The 18975-nt window shown below is 38.0% G+C and overlaps 1 protein-coding gene across 1 annotated transcript in view; it reads right to left on the reverse strand.

The window, feature by feature from the left end:
* ADAM23 (ADAM metallopeptidase domain 23) overlaps positions 1 to 18975 on the reverse strand; it is a 165641-nt gene that overhangs the window by 40682 nt on the left and 105984 nt on the right. Inside the window, exons 9-15 of the mRNA XM_008687554.2 lie at positions 17194 to 17259; positions 9299 to 9370; positions 7077 to 7240; positions 6082 to 6166; positions 5064 to 5154; positions 2680 to 2728; positions 474 to 573 (exon numbers count right to left, since the gene is read on the reverse strand). Coding sequence (XP_008685776.2) covers positions 474 to 573; positions 2680 to 2728; positions 5064 to 5154; positions 6082 to 6166; positions 7077 to 7240; positions 9299 to 9370; positions 17194 to 17259 — 627 coding nt within the window. The remainder of the gene's footprint in view (positions 1 to 473; positions 574 to 2679; positions 2729 to 5063; positions 5155 to 6081; positions 6167 to 7076; positions 7241 to 9298; positions 9371 to 17193; positions 17260 to 18975) is intronic.

Consider the following 18975-nt stretch of genomic DNA (forward strand, 5'->3'; position numbering starts at 1 on the left):
TGTTTCTTTGTTTGGAGGACAAAGTGGGAGGGATCCAGCAGCACTGAAAAATCAGAGATTCACAGCAGCAAAACTATGGTTTTATCACTCATTTAAACAGGACCAGACTTCAGCATGATAATGGCTTTTATGACTAAATATTAATCTGATTGACAAATCCCTCCCCCCCAAAAGACCTGTTTTCCAAGACAAGAATCTGACATTTGGCAGTGTTCCACTGTAAAAAGATATGTCTTTTTGCATCTTGTTTTATTAAGGCATGGAGCTACTTTTCAACATTTCACAAAGAGTAAAATGTAAGAAAGGATTTTAAGACTTCTCCCATAAGAGATTTGTGACTGGATTCTGAGCAGATCTGCGGTGTGTATGATTTCAAAGGCTACTGCTTTCATAAATGTTATGTACATTACACAAATTTCTTAGAAGCAAAAAAAAAAAATTTAAGAAATAATTACACTTCCTGAGTTACTAACCTTTGTCGGCCTGTTGAAAAGACAGGCTCCACCCCCTCTCTGTAAAAAGTCTCTATATTCCAAAATGCTGCACTTTGAGAACTTTCGGGAATGGGACACCCTGAGAAAATAAAGAATCAATTATGTAAATAATTTACCAAAAACAGTCATCAGAGAAGAAAATTTAAACCCGTGAATTAGAACATGTTCCTTCTGGATCTAGATGATTCCACACAGGTTATGACAAGGCATTTATGCTCAAATTGCCAAATAAGTGTGTGTGGTAGAATTTATAAAAATAGTCAAAGAAAACCACACATTGGGAGCCAGGTTATAACCGCCTCAGTAGCCACGCCCTTCTGTGCCTGGGCTTGGAAGAGTTTTGGAAAGCTTATCACAAAACTTCTCCACCTAGGCTATATTTTAAAATGGGGTCATTTTTATTTGTTCTGTCTCAGTAAAGGCAAGCACTTTTTTGCCTCTGTCCTGAATAAAAGATGTAAGGGAACCTATTAGGTTTTACTTTGGAGGAAGGAGTTGTGACAATCAATCTATTGAAGATTATATAATGCAGGTTTCAGCAACACCATTGAGGCAAACAAGAAAATCCTAAAAAGAAGTATCATACTATATATACACACATACATATATATACATAGATATATAAAACACATATACACTCAGTAAAAACAGAGTTGGGTTAAGCTCTTTCTGAATTAGAATTAGGTAATAGCTTTTTAGGCTCAACTTCAAATATATTCATGACTTAGGAATATGATATGAGCCTCTTTGTGATTTAACTAATCCAATTACTATCCCTACGTCAGTACAGAGGGAGATATTATACACATGGTCAAGGTGAAACTGAATCATACACACTGATTCCTCGGCCGTATTTGTCACAGTACTTGATCTGAGAGCGACAGGCCATGGATTCTAGGATGTAATCCAAAAGTTTTTTGTATCCTGATGCATGACGGTAGTATATGGAAGTAGGAAAAGTTTTTGCCATTGTTGACAGTGATCTCTTAAAGGAACTATGTAGAAATGTATACTTGAGAAAATATATATATTAACTTTAAATAGTTTTATCATATCCTCTGGGTGGCCAGTCCAAAAATTCATTTAGAAATTGGGAGTTTAGAAGACAGAAGGCATCTCCCTATAGAAGCAATATTATCAATGGTGTTACCCTCCTACAGTAGTCTTCAAAAATGCTGTTCAAGCCATAATGTTACTAAACTATGGTAGAACAGTAAGGGGAGCACGAAAGCTAACAGCCTCAGGTTTAAACTACATTTCTAGAAATATAGGTTCTAAAGCAGCAGGCAGAATGGTTGACTCTCCCTGCAAACCCTCGTGATCACACTCTTCTTTTCCCCATGAGCAGGACTCCTGGTGGGAGAGTAAAGAAGGGACTCTACAAGCAGGTCGGGGCCCCTGGCCGCTGGGGTTCCTCAGGAGAGGGGCAGGACCAGAAGGAGGCGATGTATTGAGCTTATATCTGGCATGGGCAGAAGAAGCAGGAGAGACACATGAGTGAGACAACCTCTTCCATCTAGTAGGAATGGGCTCTAGCTTGGGAGCCTTGGGTCAGTCGCTCCCAGGGGGGGCAGGGGCTGGGGGGCAATGTTTCCAGGCCTTGGTTCACAGATGCCAACAGCAGCTCTGGGGCAGTGACTCTAGTGCTCAAAGTATCCTCACAAGAAGAGAGGAGATAGGTGAGAAAAATGTCTATCAATAGATGATACCTAATTTAGACACAATAAATCTGTCTCAATTAAAAAAATAGCCATATTGATTATATAAGCAGTAAAGTACAAATTTTACTACAGCAAACATGTCTATTTGTGAGTTCCTTAAAATATAAATTGATGATGAAATTGATTTTCACTGACTGCTTCAGGCAGACAACCAGCTCTTATTCTAAGTGCACTAAAAAATTACTGCATCTACTAAACTTAGAAGCATTTAATAATGGGCTTCTTTCAAAGGTTAATAGAAGGAGAAGTTGTTACTATGTTTTACTCTTATCAACAACTTTAAGTAAAAAATTAAAATATAAGGCGAATCAGTCCTTTCATTTTTAAAATATCAGGTAATTAATGATGGAATTTATACAGAGTGCTGAGCCTCAAAGGCCAGTACCTGAGAGACTGTGCATCTAATTATATGCAGCAATGTCCGTGAAAGGCGTATATCAAATGTACGTATAATGAAAATTTACCCTGTTTCCTCCATGATGCAGCCACCCCAGGATTCTGTGCAGTCACATTCTAGTCCGATGAAATAATCAAAAGTAACAGAAGAAAAGAAAAATAACAAGTCACATCTTCAATTTGCATTGCAACTCAAGATGATTCCTTATTACCAATTTCACGTCATGTAGATATAGAATGTGAAGTCTCGCCAAACAAAATCTATTTCCATTCAATTAATATTTCTTTATATCCTTTCCAGAATACACGTTGTTTCCTAAGACCACAGCCGGCAAGAAATAAAACTGTCACTCTCTTCCTTTTTGTAACTCAGAACACTCAATTGAGTTCCTAGTTCCAACGTTGAATGAAAAGTAGCCTCGTCTGGAAATGAAAAGCCTGAGTTCTAGTCCAAGTCCTACCTGATAGGCAAGTCCTGCAGGCAAGTGACTTAGTTATTTCTTGGGTCTCAGTGTTTCCACCTTGAAAATGGGAAACAGCCTGTCTGCCTATCTCCCAGGGTGGTTCGGGGGCTCACACGAGATGAGCTGTGCAGCTCTACTGCACAGAGGCCATGAGTCGTCACTGAAGCGTCACCAACAGAGCACACTGGGAGTTACGGGAGAGAATACCATCTGCTAGATTCAAAGCGAGCTTCGGCCAGAGACTTAAAGAACACTAACTACACTCAAAGGTTTAGAAAAAGAGAGCATTCTAAAATAAAAGTGTAAATAGTTATTGAAACTACAAAACAATCACAAACTCAACACAGAGGCCAGAGACTGACATAGCGATACTGCGATGGGCTGTTCTTTTATTTTTTCCTGTTCTCTTTTCTAGCATAGACAAAGATATTTTTAAAGAAAGACTTCCAAATGGATTTTTTTAAAAGTCAGAGTTCAGAACTAAAGAACTACCTACCTAAACAAACAATTCACAAAGGGATAAAACATTTTAGGAAGGAACTCCTCCAGGCATTGGTCCTGAACCCCTCCTTCTCACCCCACCCCCTCACCTAACTCCATAACATCTCAGCGGACCCCAGCGCTGGCCTCTTCCGGGCCCCAGGGTTCTCAAACAAGTCATAAACCTGGCCAGACTCCCTTCTGACTTTAAGGGCATCTATCCCAGCTGATGAAATCCAAAACACCTCCTTTAATGTGTACTATGTGTTTCCTTGGGAAAGCAATACTCTGAGCAAGATATTAATAAACAAAATTTTGTGGCTATTTGCTAAATGCCACCAGACTTAATATACCCATCAAGTGATGATTTAATATGTCCATAAAGGGAATTGAGAAGCCCCTGGATACATATTTTGTTTCAAGTTTCAATAAAACTGTGCATTAATGACAATGATTTGATAGTCATCAAAAAGGTATAAAATGTAGGATAATGTTACAGTAGATTTTTGTCCTTTTCTTCCTTGGGGAGCTGAGGTGGGCAGGGAGACCTTTACTTTCAGCGTCTGATATCTTCACAGAGGGGAGCAGACTTCCACCTAAGAGAGTTAATTTGAGGGAATACCTCAGTCCTTTTTTCCCACAGGATCTCATTATGACTTTTGTGGGTCCTAGGCACTTTTGCATCATGGCACAAAAAAATGTACTCGATTTTACTACTCTGTTGGTCTAAAGAGGAATGTAATCCAGGTTGGATTTTATTCTGATTTTTAAAGATACTGAAATGTTTCATGGACTCTTAAAACCACTGTGGGCCTTGGATACTTTGCCACTGGAAGCTCAGCCCTGTCATTCCATCTTTCTCTCGTCTGATTAACGAAGAGAGTCGAACCAGCAGTCACTGGCTGCATTTTCCCATGGGATAGGTAGGATCTGCGGCCCTGTTTGAACTCCCTCTTGGCACTGCTTGCCCACGAGAGTGTTATCCTCCGCCGCCTGGTCCCAGGCTTAAAGGGCCCTAGGGCAGGGCTGCCTGTAGGAGAGGCTTCTTCCTGAACCGTTCTGATGGGACCATGTGGGTGAGTTTAGTTAGAGGCAGGTCGGTGGGGAAGTTTAGAGTTAGAGCTCCTTTCTGATCCAGTTGTACTATTATTAACCCCCCAGTGGAACTTTATTGACACCTAGTGTCTATATTCCACTGCTTAGGACCCAGAGGGTGGGTATTGACCCCCACCCCTGAACCCCAACATTCTGCAATGTGAGAAAGAGCTGTTCCTGCTCTGAGAAAGCGAGTACAATTTTATAATTTTGAAGGGGAAATATCTACAACCCAAACAGATTAAGAATTACCTTAAGTTGCTCATTGGATCGCCTTTTTTAAGAGGAAGGAGGTATGCTACAATTAAACTATAATGACTTAGGAATGAAAAATATTTATTTATTATTGACTGGACATGCATTATACAGACAGAATGGCACATGAAAGTGAGTAAGAAGGTCAATGTACATACTTGGCTTTCTGCTAGAAGGTTCCCATTGGATTCCAAGGTTTTGAGCCAGGCTCTGCGATAATACTTGTGCCACTGCCATTGGAAGACCATACTGTTTTTCAGAGTTGAAAGTGTGTGGAAGACATTTGAGAGAGTGCACAAAGCTAGTTATTATTTCTTAATCATCACTACATATCATCTCAGTCCCCTAAGTAGAGCCTCACAGCATCAAAAAGATGTCATATGCTCCTTATCGCTTCTTCCTTGCAACTGGGCCCAAGAAGCAGAAAGCCTCTCTCCCTATGTGGCATCTCTCAGAACTTGATGCTCTCACATGGAAACATAAAATACAAGCCATAAAAGGCTATGCCCTGATTCAGCTCATATCAAACCAAGAATAAATTCAACTTACTACAAATATGCCAAGAGAGGTCTCGACTGAATGATGGCTATTGGGATTAGCTGATATATTCTGGCATTGATCAGGGTTTAGATATAGCTGGTTCAGCTTTTTGGGTGCTGGTGCCAACTGGTGTAAGGATTTCCTCGATATAAATAAAGGTACAGGAATCCAAACAATGAGACTAAGGAAATATGTGTTTCAATGAATTCTACAGAGATATAGGTAGAAGGCATAAAGATGAAAAATTTACATAGGGAGAAAACAAAGATACTGATTAAATAGAATCATAAACTCTTTGATTTAACATGCATAGGAGAGCATTATAGCTTAAAGTTATCAGGAAAGGAGTAATAAGTTTATAAAAACTTATCCATAGAGATGAAAAAAAAATCTCCGGACCAATCTTTGGCATGCATTTGCCTGATAAACATGAAAAGCCACCATTATGAAATGAAGCAATACCTCTTTTCTAACACCAAAGACCACTTTGGGTTCCACTTACTAATATAAATCACTCATGCCTTATTCTTATGTCATTGTCAGTTTAAACAAGCCTGAGAGGGATGGAAACTAGGCCACAGGGAAGAAAGAGGTCAGATGCAAAGATAAAGCTCCAAGAAAATTGATCAAATTTACCTCATTCACACCAACTCCCCTTGTGCGAGAACAGACACCTCCAAAGTAACTCAGACTGCTTCTCTTATAGTGGAATGTCATACGCCTAAAGAAAAGGGAAGGAAACCAACGTAGTGACCATCATATAAACTCTCCCAAGACCCACCTACTCACTCTTCTACACTGAACACCCCCAACTCATTCTTCCTCAAGAAATCAAAAACTGCATTTTAAATACCTTTAGATTTATTTTGTCGTAAATACCTTTAAATTTATGTTGTGTGAAGCAATCTCAGTGGAGCAAACATTAATCGAGCACCTACTAAGCACTGGCTGATTATTATAAATTATTATAAATTTATAAATTATTATACATTGCTGATTATAGACTGAGAGAAAAGGAAGTAAAGAGCAAAGGTGAGAGGCAAGGAGGGAGGAATCTTGTTGGTCTGATTCCAGGACAGAACCTTGGAGGACTGTCTGAAAACAGCTTTGCCATGAGTGGAGAAGGAAGCCACCAATTACATCGAAAGACAGTATGGTCATCCTTTTCCTCAATGATAAAATCTCAATTTTATTCAATGGTTCACCTCAAAAGACTGTTTCCTGGCCTCTCTTGCAACCCTCTCTATGTGTGGCATGTGACTAAGAGCCAGGAAATGAATATGTGCAAGCTTTCAAGAAATCTGCTTGAAGGGAGCTAACTCAGCCGGAAGGAGGGCTCTTTGGTACTCCTCCCTGCCTGTACGCCTGGTGCCTGTAGTAAAGGCTCGTGCACCAGCAGCCGTCTTGAATCAGAGTTGACCTGGAGGATGTAAAGTGTGAAAGTAAGAACGTGCTCTGAAGGTAAATCTTATGACCATGGAACCAACATCCCAGCACCGGGCAACTTACTTCCCTGCTACTTATAAAACCAGAGAGAGGAATCAATTCAAGATCAATACACTGACATATAACTTAACGGATACAATAAAGGGGTAAAGATAAATGTCAACCCAAAGACCGCAAGTACATACGAGATGAGGTGCACAGCATCGGCGTGCTGTTTGATACGCTGCCGATATTTGGAGAACTCATGGAGCATCTGCACAGGGTTGGTGGTGATCTCAATATGATCCTTCTCGGTCCAGGTCTCTACAGCCACCAGGACAACCCTGGTATTGAGCTGCTCCTTGTAAATCTGAGGGTATACAACAGGACAGGTGCAGGAGGAAAACACTGGGTCAAACATGCACAATCAGTGATTCAGAATCAGTGGAAGGACAGGAGGGGAGGTGAGAGGAGAACATGAGGCCACAATTAGCTCATCATAAAGAATCGTCTTTCCTTTCTCATTTCCAAGAACAAAAAGAAAGAAAGAAAGAAAAATCACACAATTCAGCGTCTCCTACAAGACTATTTTAATCCCAAATCAGCACATGTATTGGCCAGGCATCTCACTAGGGGATGGACAGTAGCGATGTCGCAACTCTAAAGTCTGGACATAAACTGAAAACAGGGTTCAGTGAAATCACTCTCCGAAAGAGTGGCTGGAGCCTGACCTACTAGCTCTGAGTAAGTACAGCGACCAGTCAGTCCTGCGGGATAGAAACAGATCACTAAACCCTCGGACAAGCGCAACACGGCTGGCTTGTCCTTGGAGGCCCTGTGCCATGACGTGTAAAAGAACACTGGGAGGGAATCCTAGATCTGGGCCAAAAGAAGGAAAAGCAGATTCATATCACCCACTTCCCCCTCATCATAGGGTGGCCTCACTCCCAATATTTAAACTGTATCTTTCTGCTCTCTTTCTCTACTTTTGGCCCAGGAGCTAAACAATTCACACAATTAAGCAATTTCAAAGACGGCTGTCATTTTGTCCTATTTTCAAGCTAATGAAGAAAATAATAGATGATCTTTGAACACACTGAAGAAAAGGAATATCATCATGCCTAAATCAACCCGAAGCTGTAATGATTTTACAACAAGCGAGTTAAATGTAATCTCTTTTAAAACTTCATTGGCCAGCTTCAGAACCTTATATGATAACCCAAAACAAAAATTCTGCTTTGCAAGATGTGGTTCTAGTCAATCATGGGACAATGACCAACACAGAGATGCCACCAAGTCAACAGCTTTGGCAACCTCTCTTGTCCATATTCACTTATAGTTCTCCTCAGAGAAGACTGCTGCCAAGAGCTGAAATTACAGATTAATAAACCAGATGTAAACTGGCTTTCGGAGTTTCAATCCTAACTCTACATGGTACACTCTGCCCATTCACCTTGGGTCACGCCTTTCCTCAGCTGTGCCTACACGTACGATATGGTGTGAGTATTTACGTGATGAAAGGTTTGGGGACTGTTTCGAAGGCAGTCCTTTGGAGGAAATAAGTATCATTTGGACCGTTGGCAATTCATAAAAAGGTTTTTTTTTTCCCAGTTAAGAGGGAACATACCATAAATATCAGATAAAAATAGATTTAACCGAAGAAAATAGCACTTTACATTAGAAAACAAAGTAGTATGCTATATTAAATCTATGACTAGCCAAACTGAACTATTTTTTGGAACATAACAAATAATATTCACATCTATGTAATTCTACCTAAATCAGGAAAAAGGAAGAAAATCTTGACCATTATTCTCTGTAAGTTACAAAATGAGAGGGAAAAAATATTAATATGAACGATTTATAGAGCTAGAAGTCTCTGTAAGGAGATATATATCCTACTGTGTCAAATTAATTTTATTTGGGGGACTGCACTTCATTCTGTCATCTTGAAATAAAATCTGAAGCATTCACTCCTAAGAAAATAAATCTGAGTTCTTAAAAAAAAAACAAAAAAACCAACATACTCTACCTCAATCAATTAGCTCTCCTGCAATATATTTAAGACAATAAGCTCAACTGGTCAGCATTAACAAAGTCTCAATTGCCAAGTGTAATTTATACTCCTTTCATCAGTTAATTTTTTCTAGTGTTTTTGTCCTTCTAGGCTGGGTGACAAAGAGGTCTAGACATCACTTCCAAGCAACACGAATGCATCCTTGGGATACCGAGAATGACCCAACTGCCCCCAGAAACTCTGATAACTCTACTGTTCGTGAAGCAGACCACCCTATAATTTCTTAGCCGATGAGCTTAAGGATAGCGTTTTTACTTGTGCCCAAGAAAGCATTAAAGTAAGAAGTAAACAAATAGAAATATAAACCATTCCATCTTGGAAAAATAGGTTCAAGAAAACTGGGATACTTACAGAATCCACAAGGTTGACCACGGACTTTGCAAAGTTATTGGTGTGTGCATGAGAAGAGCGATACTTCTTATACTGGGGGGGGAAAAGATAAACCAGTCAGTGCCAAATCATAATTTAATGGTAAATTTCAAACTTCAGTAAAAGCAGACACTTCATAGCAATAGTACAAATGGGGATTAAAAATAGACAATTCTGCTTGTACCATGTTGGATATGGTGGTATTTTTTGATTTCTCTATTAGGCAGCAAATGCCATCTAAAACACCTGTACCAGTTCTAAGTACGGAGAGAACCTGTAGAAATCTGTGTGAGAAGCTTTACACCCGAGAAATGAGTTGTTCATTCAGTCTTCATGTCTACAAATGCAACCTTCTTGTGTTCATCTCAACAACCTTTACAGCTTACGAAGGGCTTAGCCAAGAAATTTAGTCCCAACTGGATAGCCTTCTCCCTTTAAACTCAAGACCAGACACAGATCAAGAAAATTTATTAGGCAGCACTTTAGATACTGGCCATGATATAGAATGCATTTTTTAAAAAGATTTTATTTATTTATTTGACAGAGAGAAAGAGCACAAGCAGGGGAAGAGGCAGGCAGAGGGAGAGGGAGGAGCAGACTCCCTGCTGAGAAGGGAGCCCGATGTGGGGCTTGATCCCAGCACCCTGGGATCATGACCTGAGCCGAAGGCAAACGTTTAACCAACCGAGCCACCCAGGCGCCCCTAGAATGCATTTTTAAAATACATTTTAGTATATTCTCTCAGAAGAATGCCTCCTTCAAATGAAGCCTTTGGCTTTTGATGGTTCCAAGTCAGAACAAAGGAGGGACAAAAAGTAAAAGTGAAGTGCATGAATAGTTTAAGATTGTTCATGGTTATTTATGATTATTTAAGAAAATAAATAAAAACAAATTAATCAAATAATTCCATAACAACATCTGGAGGCTATAGTTTTAGCAAAGAATACTGCACAGTATGTCTCTCAGAGGACATCTGAAAACGAAGTCTACCAACAGGGGGATCACGCCCTCTACTGAGGAAAAAGGAAAACATATGCAGAACTACTAAATCAGATTTGCACCATAAATCTTTAAAATCTACCTTTAATCATTATTACTAAAATAATGCATCTCTCATAAAGATTAAAAATGGTTCTATGCTGGAAATCCATGAAATTCTTTTTTTTTTCTCCTCTGCCCACTTTCACACTATATATTTGTGTGAAATATATTTCATTCTCTCTCTACCCCTGGTACTATGTTTCATTTCATTCTCTCTCTACCCCTGGTACTATGTTTTTTAAAACAAAGAATATATGTCTTCATGCTTACATACCTGATATTTATAATACTTTATACTGACAACCCATGACAAATGTGCAATACCGTGTTATTGGTAGCATTCACTAATTAATCACTATTTACATTTTTTTAAAGATTTTATTTATTTATTTGACAGAGAGAGAGACAGCCAGCGAGAGAGGGAACACAAGCAGGGGGAGTGGGAGAGGAAGAAGCAGGCTCCTGGCGGGGAAGCCTGATGTGGGGCTCGATCCCAGAATGCTGGTATCACGCCGAGCTGAAGGCAGACGCTTAACGACTGCGCCACCCAGGCACCCCTATCACTATTTACATTTATAACACTGGCTATGGTGTGAATATCTGTATCCCCCCAAATTCATATGTTGACATCCTAACTCCCAAAATAATGGTATTAGGAGGTGGGGCCTTTGGGAGATGCTTTGGACATGAGGTGGAACCCTAATGAATGGGATTCGTGCCTCAAAGGAAGCTTCAGACAGCTCCCTTGCACCAGAGGACGTGGGGACAGAGCAAGGTGCTGCCTATGAATCGGGAAGCAGGTCCTCACCACCTGCTGACACCATGATCTTGGGCTTCTCAGCCCCTAGAACGGTGAGAAGTAAATTGTGCTATTCATAAGCCCCCCAGTCTGCAGTGTTCTGTTATAGCGGCCTGAATGGACTTGGACTCAGAACAGACTCAGACTTGATGCTACTGCTGCCGCCGTGCACCATCCTCTGACCCAAACGGTCTCCAGGTGTTCTTTTAAAGTAAACATCAGTCTGTGCATGTAACTGGGCCATCACGTCATATTGATGTAAGGATCTTAAGGCACTTTAACAGGGTTTTCGAACCTAGCACAAAGAAGCTGCTGTGAATAGCCAAGCATTTTAAATTGTCCAGCAAATTCCACACGCTAAAAAATTTCAAAGATATTTTTTAAAGTAAAAGCAAAAGTCTCAACATCAAGCCCCTTTGGGGTGATGAAAATGTTAAAAGCCTCAACATGAAGCAGCACACATTACAAAAAGAAAGGAAAAACATTAACTGACACTTATTCTAAGGCAGTGGTGTTCTATACCTACGACAATTAACTTTATTTTGCTTCTAAACATTAATTTGTCCATTTTGGAGACTTCGTAGTATAATGATCATGGGAAAATATGACATGCAAGTTAAAAAATTAATAAAATGAGGTCTTTTTTGATGTTGTGATTTTTTCACTTATTTCATATTTGTAATTTCCACGTCTCTGATTTCCTTTATGGAAAGCTCCCCTGCTGTGGGGTAAGTGAATTAGAGAGGGTCAAGCATGGAAGCAAGAGTCCAGGTAAAAGATAATGAAGGTTGGACATCTGCAGAGAGAAGCGGGTGGACGCACTGTGAAGGTAGGGGGCCCAGAACTTGCTGGTGTACAGGATGTGGAAGGGGAGGAAAGAGAAGAATAAAAGATGACTCCCAGGTCCTGAACTTGAATAGCTGGGGGCATAGTGGTGCCGTTTAAAATAATGAGAAAGACTAGGCGAAGAGAAGCTTAGGACTAAGGAATCTAGAGTTCTGATTTAGAAATGTTAGAGATGCCTATTTGACATTGAAGTCGGTGTGCAAGTACAGTTGGATACACAAGTACGGACTCAAGAGACTAGAGGCATAAAGTAGAGAGCGATGAATTTAAAGTCATGATATATTTTTTTAAGACTTTATTTATTTATCTTGAGGGGGAGGGACAGAGGCTGAGGGAGAGAGGGAGAATCTCTAGCAGACTCGCCGCTGAGCTCGGAGCCCGAAGTGGGGCTCGATCTCACAACCCTGACATCATGACCAGAGCTGAAACCAAGAGTTGGACACTTAACTGAGACACCCAGGCACCCCTAAAGTCATGGTATTATTTAAAGATTGAAACTGGAGTTGTTCACTTTGACAAGAGTTATAGAGAGAAAAGAAGACCCAAAACCAAGCGATGAGCACTCCCATAATCCTAGAGGCCAGATGCAAAAGACGAGGAAGGAAGGGCCAGTGAGGCGGGAGAGCTGTTGTGTCAACAGAAGCCAAAAGATGGAGAAAATGTGTCACATAGGAGGGTGTAATCCACCGTGTCCCCTGCTGCTGAGAGAGCACGAAAGAGGACATCTAGCAGTACCCACGAGATTTGTTCACTTGAAGTTCCACTGAATTGAGCAGGCAGGATTTACCAGGATCTATGAGTTTCTCCTACAACAAATATTTGCTCCTTACAACTCTATGAGGTGGGGTTTATTAAACCATTTTAGAAATGTGGACAGTGAGGTTGAGAGAGGACAAAACTTATCCAAGGTCACACAGTTGGAATTCAGTGCCTATTTTGGGTTGAGATAGGAGATAAACTTTTTCAGTTAACAACTCTGATAAAATAGTTTATGTATATTCCCAAGAAATCACAGTTCTTGATGAGAACTCATAATTTGTTAATGTGTCTACAAAGTATAGTGGTTTTTAAATACGGTTCCAACTGAGGTTTAAATTTAAAAATATTTGAGGTATAACACACTTGCATTCGGACTTATACGTGTGGATACAGCAAAAATGTAAGCAAAACTTTCTTCATGCACTTTAAAATATTTCAACCAATTTTCTATTAGAATAAGGCTTTTCATATTTCTGTTTAGCTCAAGGGGCTCAGAGAAATGTTTGCAGACCCTTATCAAGGCTATAATTGGCTCCCAAATTAGGTTCCACCAGCCAGCCACCAAGACGCTTTCTACAAAATTGAGGGATTTTCCTTTCCTAATTGAAAGCCACTGATAATATGATGCTTGTACAAAATAAGGTGTTTGCCTTTTTTCAGGAAGCCAATATTAGGTTACTCTGAATTAAAGAGATTAGCTTGAATGTGAATGTAGGCAAAATGTTTCTATTTCCTGCATGAATGAGAAATAATTTTGCATACAAAGAAAAATGTGCAATCTCCATTTATGATAAAACTTACTTTCACATTTTGTGATAACTGAAAATAATTTACATTTAAAGTGCCAAATTTATTTCTCCTTCCTGAACAATTATAATATTTAAAGAAATTTGCTTTTTGAAAAAAATTAAAATTAGAGCTTGATTTTCAATCTGAGGGTGACAGTAATTCAAACAACTGTGTTGCCTCATCTAGCACAAAGATTGAATGATGAATCATTTCAAGGATGATCATTCTAAAACCCAGTAGTAAATCTACAGGTATTAAAAAAAACAGATGTTAATTATTCTAGTACAGTTTCACTTTCAAAATGTGAATTTCGGGACTCTGATCCATGTTCCGATTTACTACTTCTTTGTGGCAATCAAATTCAAAAACAATCTTCATTTTCTTCATTTCATATAAAGAAAGCACACCTTAAAAAAACTTTTTCCTCACCTCTCAAAAGAAAAAAAATCCTTATAAAATGACACACTTATGTGGGACTAGGATGTAACCTGGTCAAAGCAAAAAGAATATTTTGTCCTATTATCCCAGATATAATATTTATTTAAATAGTAGAAATCATCTTGGGTAATTGCTTTCTACTTTAGGTATCATTACTACTCAAAAATAAAGCTTTCTTTTTATTTCATTTCTTACTATGTATTTCTTCCAAGTTTATCAGCAAAAATTACAGTTCTTTTATTCTAGTTTCAAAGGTAGATAATAATAATAAAATAATCACCAAGGTTTACCATTAACAAACTTGGTAGCATAAAGAAGATAACTTTATCACAGAATATATGGTATAATGTGCAAAAAATTTCCATATATGAAAATGATATTTTAAATGGGAGGGTGTTATTTTATATTTATAAGATAAAGAGAAGATTATTTAAATGTTTCCATTTAATAGGCTTAAAAAATCAATTCAAAGTATAAAATATTTTTTTATTTTTATTTTTTTTTTAAGATTTTATTTATTTATTTGACAGAGATAGAGACAGCCAGCGAGAGAGGGAACACAAGCAGGGGGAGTGGGAGAGGAAGAAGCAGGCTCATAGCGGAGGAGCCTGATGTGGGGCTCGATCCCGTAACACCGGAATCACGCCCTGAGCTGAAGGCAGACGCTTAACCACTGTGCCACCCAGGCGCCCCTAAAGTATAAAATATTTTTTTTTAAAAAGTATTGTTTCCTATTTATACGGTTACTGATACCTACTCTGATTGGTGGCTTTATGTACCTTCCTACTAGAGCATGGGTGAACAGGAGATGGGGAAATACAAGTCATGAGTTGGAGAAGTGTTCTATTCATTCCCAGCTCTCTGTGAATGTCCTTTGTGAATTTAAAGGCATTGCACATATCATCATTATTCCTTCCAGTACCATAAAAGTATTTGCATAATGGATATTAGAAAAAGTGGAAGTGTCTAACGCCATAGTTTCACAACATGTCACAATGCTAAGGGCTGAGAAGTAGCTACCAAAAAATCTCAATGTCCCAATCACCAAAAATAGTTCAGATGAAAAATTATCTTGGGATTTCAAGCAAATTAATGTCCTTCTGAAACTCTTAGTTTAGCCTTCATTATCTAAAATGGCTGCCTACACATTTGGTTTTCCTTCCAACCAGAGAGGACCTCTCCTCTGCTTCTTCTAACATATATCAAGCAATATATTTCAAAGGTACTGGTAAATAAAATGAATGTGCAGATATAATTAACAGGTATTCCACTGAATAATACTCAACATAACTGAACAAGTACTTGGCAATTAACAGAAAATGTCTGCTAATGTAGAGAGTCAAATAAAAGTTATAAATAAATTAAGTCACCATATTTTTAAATTTATGGTTTCAATGCCTTTTCTTGAGCAGGGTCTACTAATTAGAATTTCATACTGACATTTTATCCTATGGTCTACTAATCTAATTTGGTCTCCTAAAAGCAAAACAAGCACTTAATGATATATGCAAAGTGATCTGAATTTCCGTTGCAATCTTTTACAAGTTTTTCACCCATACCTGACTTATAAGTATTTCTTAAAAGATTCTTATCTTTCCAGAAATATAACTCAGTTTTCATAAAAACAACTACTCTTTGTCTTAGTTTATACAATTTCTTAAATTAAATTATATAGTTACAACAAGAAGTACAACTAGCCTACACAGTCTGGGAAATGTGGCAATGGGGTGCTGGAGGCAGTTCCCAACAGTTTGCAAGAGCCAACTGGATGCAACTTTTCCCAGCTCCTCATTAGTGACCTCACTTCGTAGCTTGAAATCAGCCATGATGGGAGTAATTACACCACAGGTGTCAGCAAACGTTATAAATCAAGGCTTTTTTTTTCCCCCAGAAAGCTAGATGTTAAACATTTAAGCATACCCCAAGTGTTGGTTATACTAGCAAAACAGCCTACTGGACAAGACTGTTTAGAAAGCTCTAGGGTTCAGCCAACCTGTTTTACAAGGGAAACGATTAAGTAAAACATGGTTAAGAAAGTTTCTACTCAGGCACCTGGGTGGCTCAGTCGTTTAAGCATCTGCCTTCAGCTCCAGTCATAATCCCGGCATGCTGGGATCCAGGCCCGTAGGGCTCCCTGCTCAGCGGGGAGCCTGTTTCTCCCTCTCCCTCTGCCCCTCTCCCTGGCTTGTGCTCACTTTCTCTCTCTCAAATAAATAAATGAAACCTTTAAAAAAAGAAAGTTTCTATTCTATTTTCAAGAACGGCCAATGGAGGCAATAATTATTTTTCATGTCTCTTAAATGTTATTGAGATGACACATTAAATCATACTTTACTTTGACATAAGTAACACAATATTACTCATCTTTCCAAAATTTAAAGATAAATCATCCAAGATCATCTCTTTGGATATGCCTTTATTACACATCCTCACTTCCTATAATTATATCTGCCACAAGTCATAATAATTAGTAAGAAAAAAATAATGTCCTCAGAACGAAGACATGGAATAAAATTAGAAAGTAGTGGCCAATGCTAAGTGAAATAAGTCAAGCAGAGAAAGACAACTATCATATGATTTCTCTCATCTATGGAACATAAGGATGATCAGTAGGGGAAGAAAGGGATAAAGAAAGTGGGGGTAATCAGAAGGGGGAATGAAACATGAGAGACTACAGACTATGAGAAACAAACTGAGGACCTCAGAGGGGAGGGGGGTGGGGGAATGGGATAGACTGGTGACGGGTAGTAAGGAGGGCACGTATTGCATGGTGCACTGGGTATTATATGCAACTAATGAATCATCGAACTTTACATCGGAAATCGGGGATGTACTGTATGGTGACTAACATAATATAATAAAAAATCATTAAAAAAAAAAAGTAGTGGCCAAATACACAAATGAAGAAAAGTAGAGAATAAGAATTTTAAATGACGGTATGTAAAAGATGTCAAACAAATAGTTAAATCCATTCATTATAACCACTAAATAGTCATTTATTTATTAGAGTTGTGAAAATTCTATAAAACCTAGTATTCCCAAATACCATGAAGTAAATCAAGTCATTCAATAGTTCCAAAGAAATAAAGCCTCTAAATATATTGGCCCTAATAAGTAACAAATAATGATTCAATATAAAGTGAAATGTATTCTTTCTTAAGCAAAGCTGCCAGGTCTAAAACTCACTGATTCTTTATATTCTTACCGTTTTGTGATCATTAACAATCATAAGTTCCAAATATTTCATTTCTTCAAACACACCGCGAGATGGCTGTGGAAAATGAAAACATAGTCAGAATGGTGGTGGACAGATCTCTGATGTTGACTATTAACTTGTAGATTGACTTTGAATTTCAAAAGAACTCTTTGCTGCCTACTTTATAAACACCCTGGAATAAACTTGGTCAACAAAATCGAAGACAGTGACTGTAAAGTGTGGATAAACATTCAAGTATTCAGAAAAAACTGTATTTCATTATCATTGAAATACTCATCAAGATAGAGAAAAGTCTGTTATTTTTTTTTAAGATTTTTTTATTTTTAAGTAATCTCTACTCCCAACACGGGGCTCGAACTCACGACTCCAAGATCAAGAGTCGCACGCTCCACCAACTGAGCCAGCCAGGTGCCCCCAGCCCATGTTATTTTTTATATGATTTTCATATGTAAAAATATTCTAGAGAAAAATGTACAGTGTAATTCTGCTAAAATAAATAAATCTCAATTTCTTTAGCATTAAAATGTGATAAAAAAGATTCTTATCTACTTAAAACTTCAAAGGAAATCTACTTAAAACTCATTTAATAAGACTAGCATGGTACATGTGAACAGCTGTCAATATAGTAAAAAGAAACATTAACTCACTGGAGTGAAATTTTAATAATAATGTACTAACCATACAACTTCTCAAAGGAACAAACATTGACAATTACTATTTTCTAAATGCTTCTAAATTTTGACTATTCCTAGGTAATTTTAAGAGCAAGTGCTAAGCATTTTAATTATCATTTGGACTTTCTTTTTGAAAGAAAGTTGAAAAACAACAATGATGACTCTTTTTTCTTTATGTACAAGGTGATTGATCAGTTTATATTTGATAGGGGTGGACTGTAGTGAAATGTCAGTAGCCTATATAAAACCTATTATTACCAACCACATCTTCAAGAGTAAGAAAAAAAATCTCTAAGTAAAAAAACAAAATTTGTATCCATAATCACCGTAATATGAAGACAGGCTCATAAAAGTGAGGATGATTTAACCTGTAACTAAGTTTCTGATGACTGGTGGTCTAATTTGTTCACAAAAAAAAAATACATTCAGCAAAACATTATCTAAAATCTGCAATTTTCAGTATAATTACTCATTAAGTTATCTAGTAAATTACCATGTAATCTATATGCTGTGGAATTAATTCTCGGTTACATAGCATTCACCATGTAATTACGAAACAGTCCCCATCATTACAGCTTTCTATTCTATTATGAAAAAGACTAGGAACATAATTTCAGTTACAAAACTCCTATACATTTATCAATACATGGGAGCTATACTACAGTTGTTGATTATATAATTACATGATTCTTATTTAGTAACTGTCGTGATACTAATGGTCAAATAGATCCTCAAGAAAACATATCCAGCTTCAAATATTAGTACACAGAGCTTTCAATTTGAAAGAACTACAAATAGGCAATATTAGCCAACATTTCAAAACCTAACACTTCCCCTTACTTTTTTGGTGAACAAAAATGCTTCATATGTTATATAAGCCATATAAAAAAGTCTGCTGTACTTTTAATAGAAAAAAAATGTCCTGTAATTTTCATAAGAAAACGCTTTGAAAATGAAGCTAAAACAATGCATTCCTTATATGCCATCAGGGTCCATAAGACATTGTAACCAGTTTATATCAAATAGAAAAAGCTGAATAAAAAGCAATCTTCTTGTAGGACTCAAACCATAGGAGGAGTGTGGTTTGTTGGTTTTG

The sequence above is a fragment of the Ursus maritimus genome, unplaced genomic scaffold (assembly GCF_017311325.1).
Source record: "Ursus maritimus isolate PB19 unplaced genomic scaffold, ASM1731132v1 scaffold_1, whole genome shotgun sequence".
In the NCBI taxonomy this organism is placed as follows: Eukaryota; Metazoa; Chordata; class Mammalia; order Carnivora; family Ursidae; genus Ursus; species Ursus maritimus.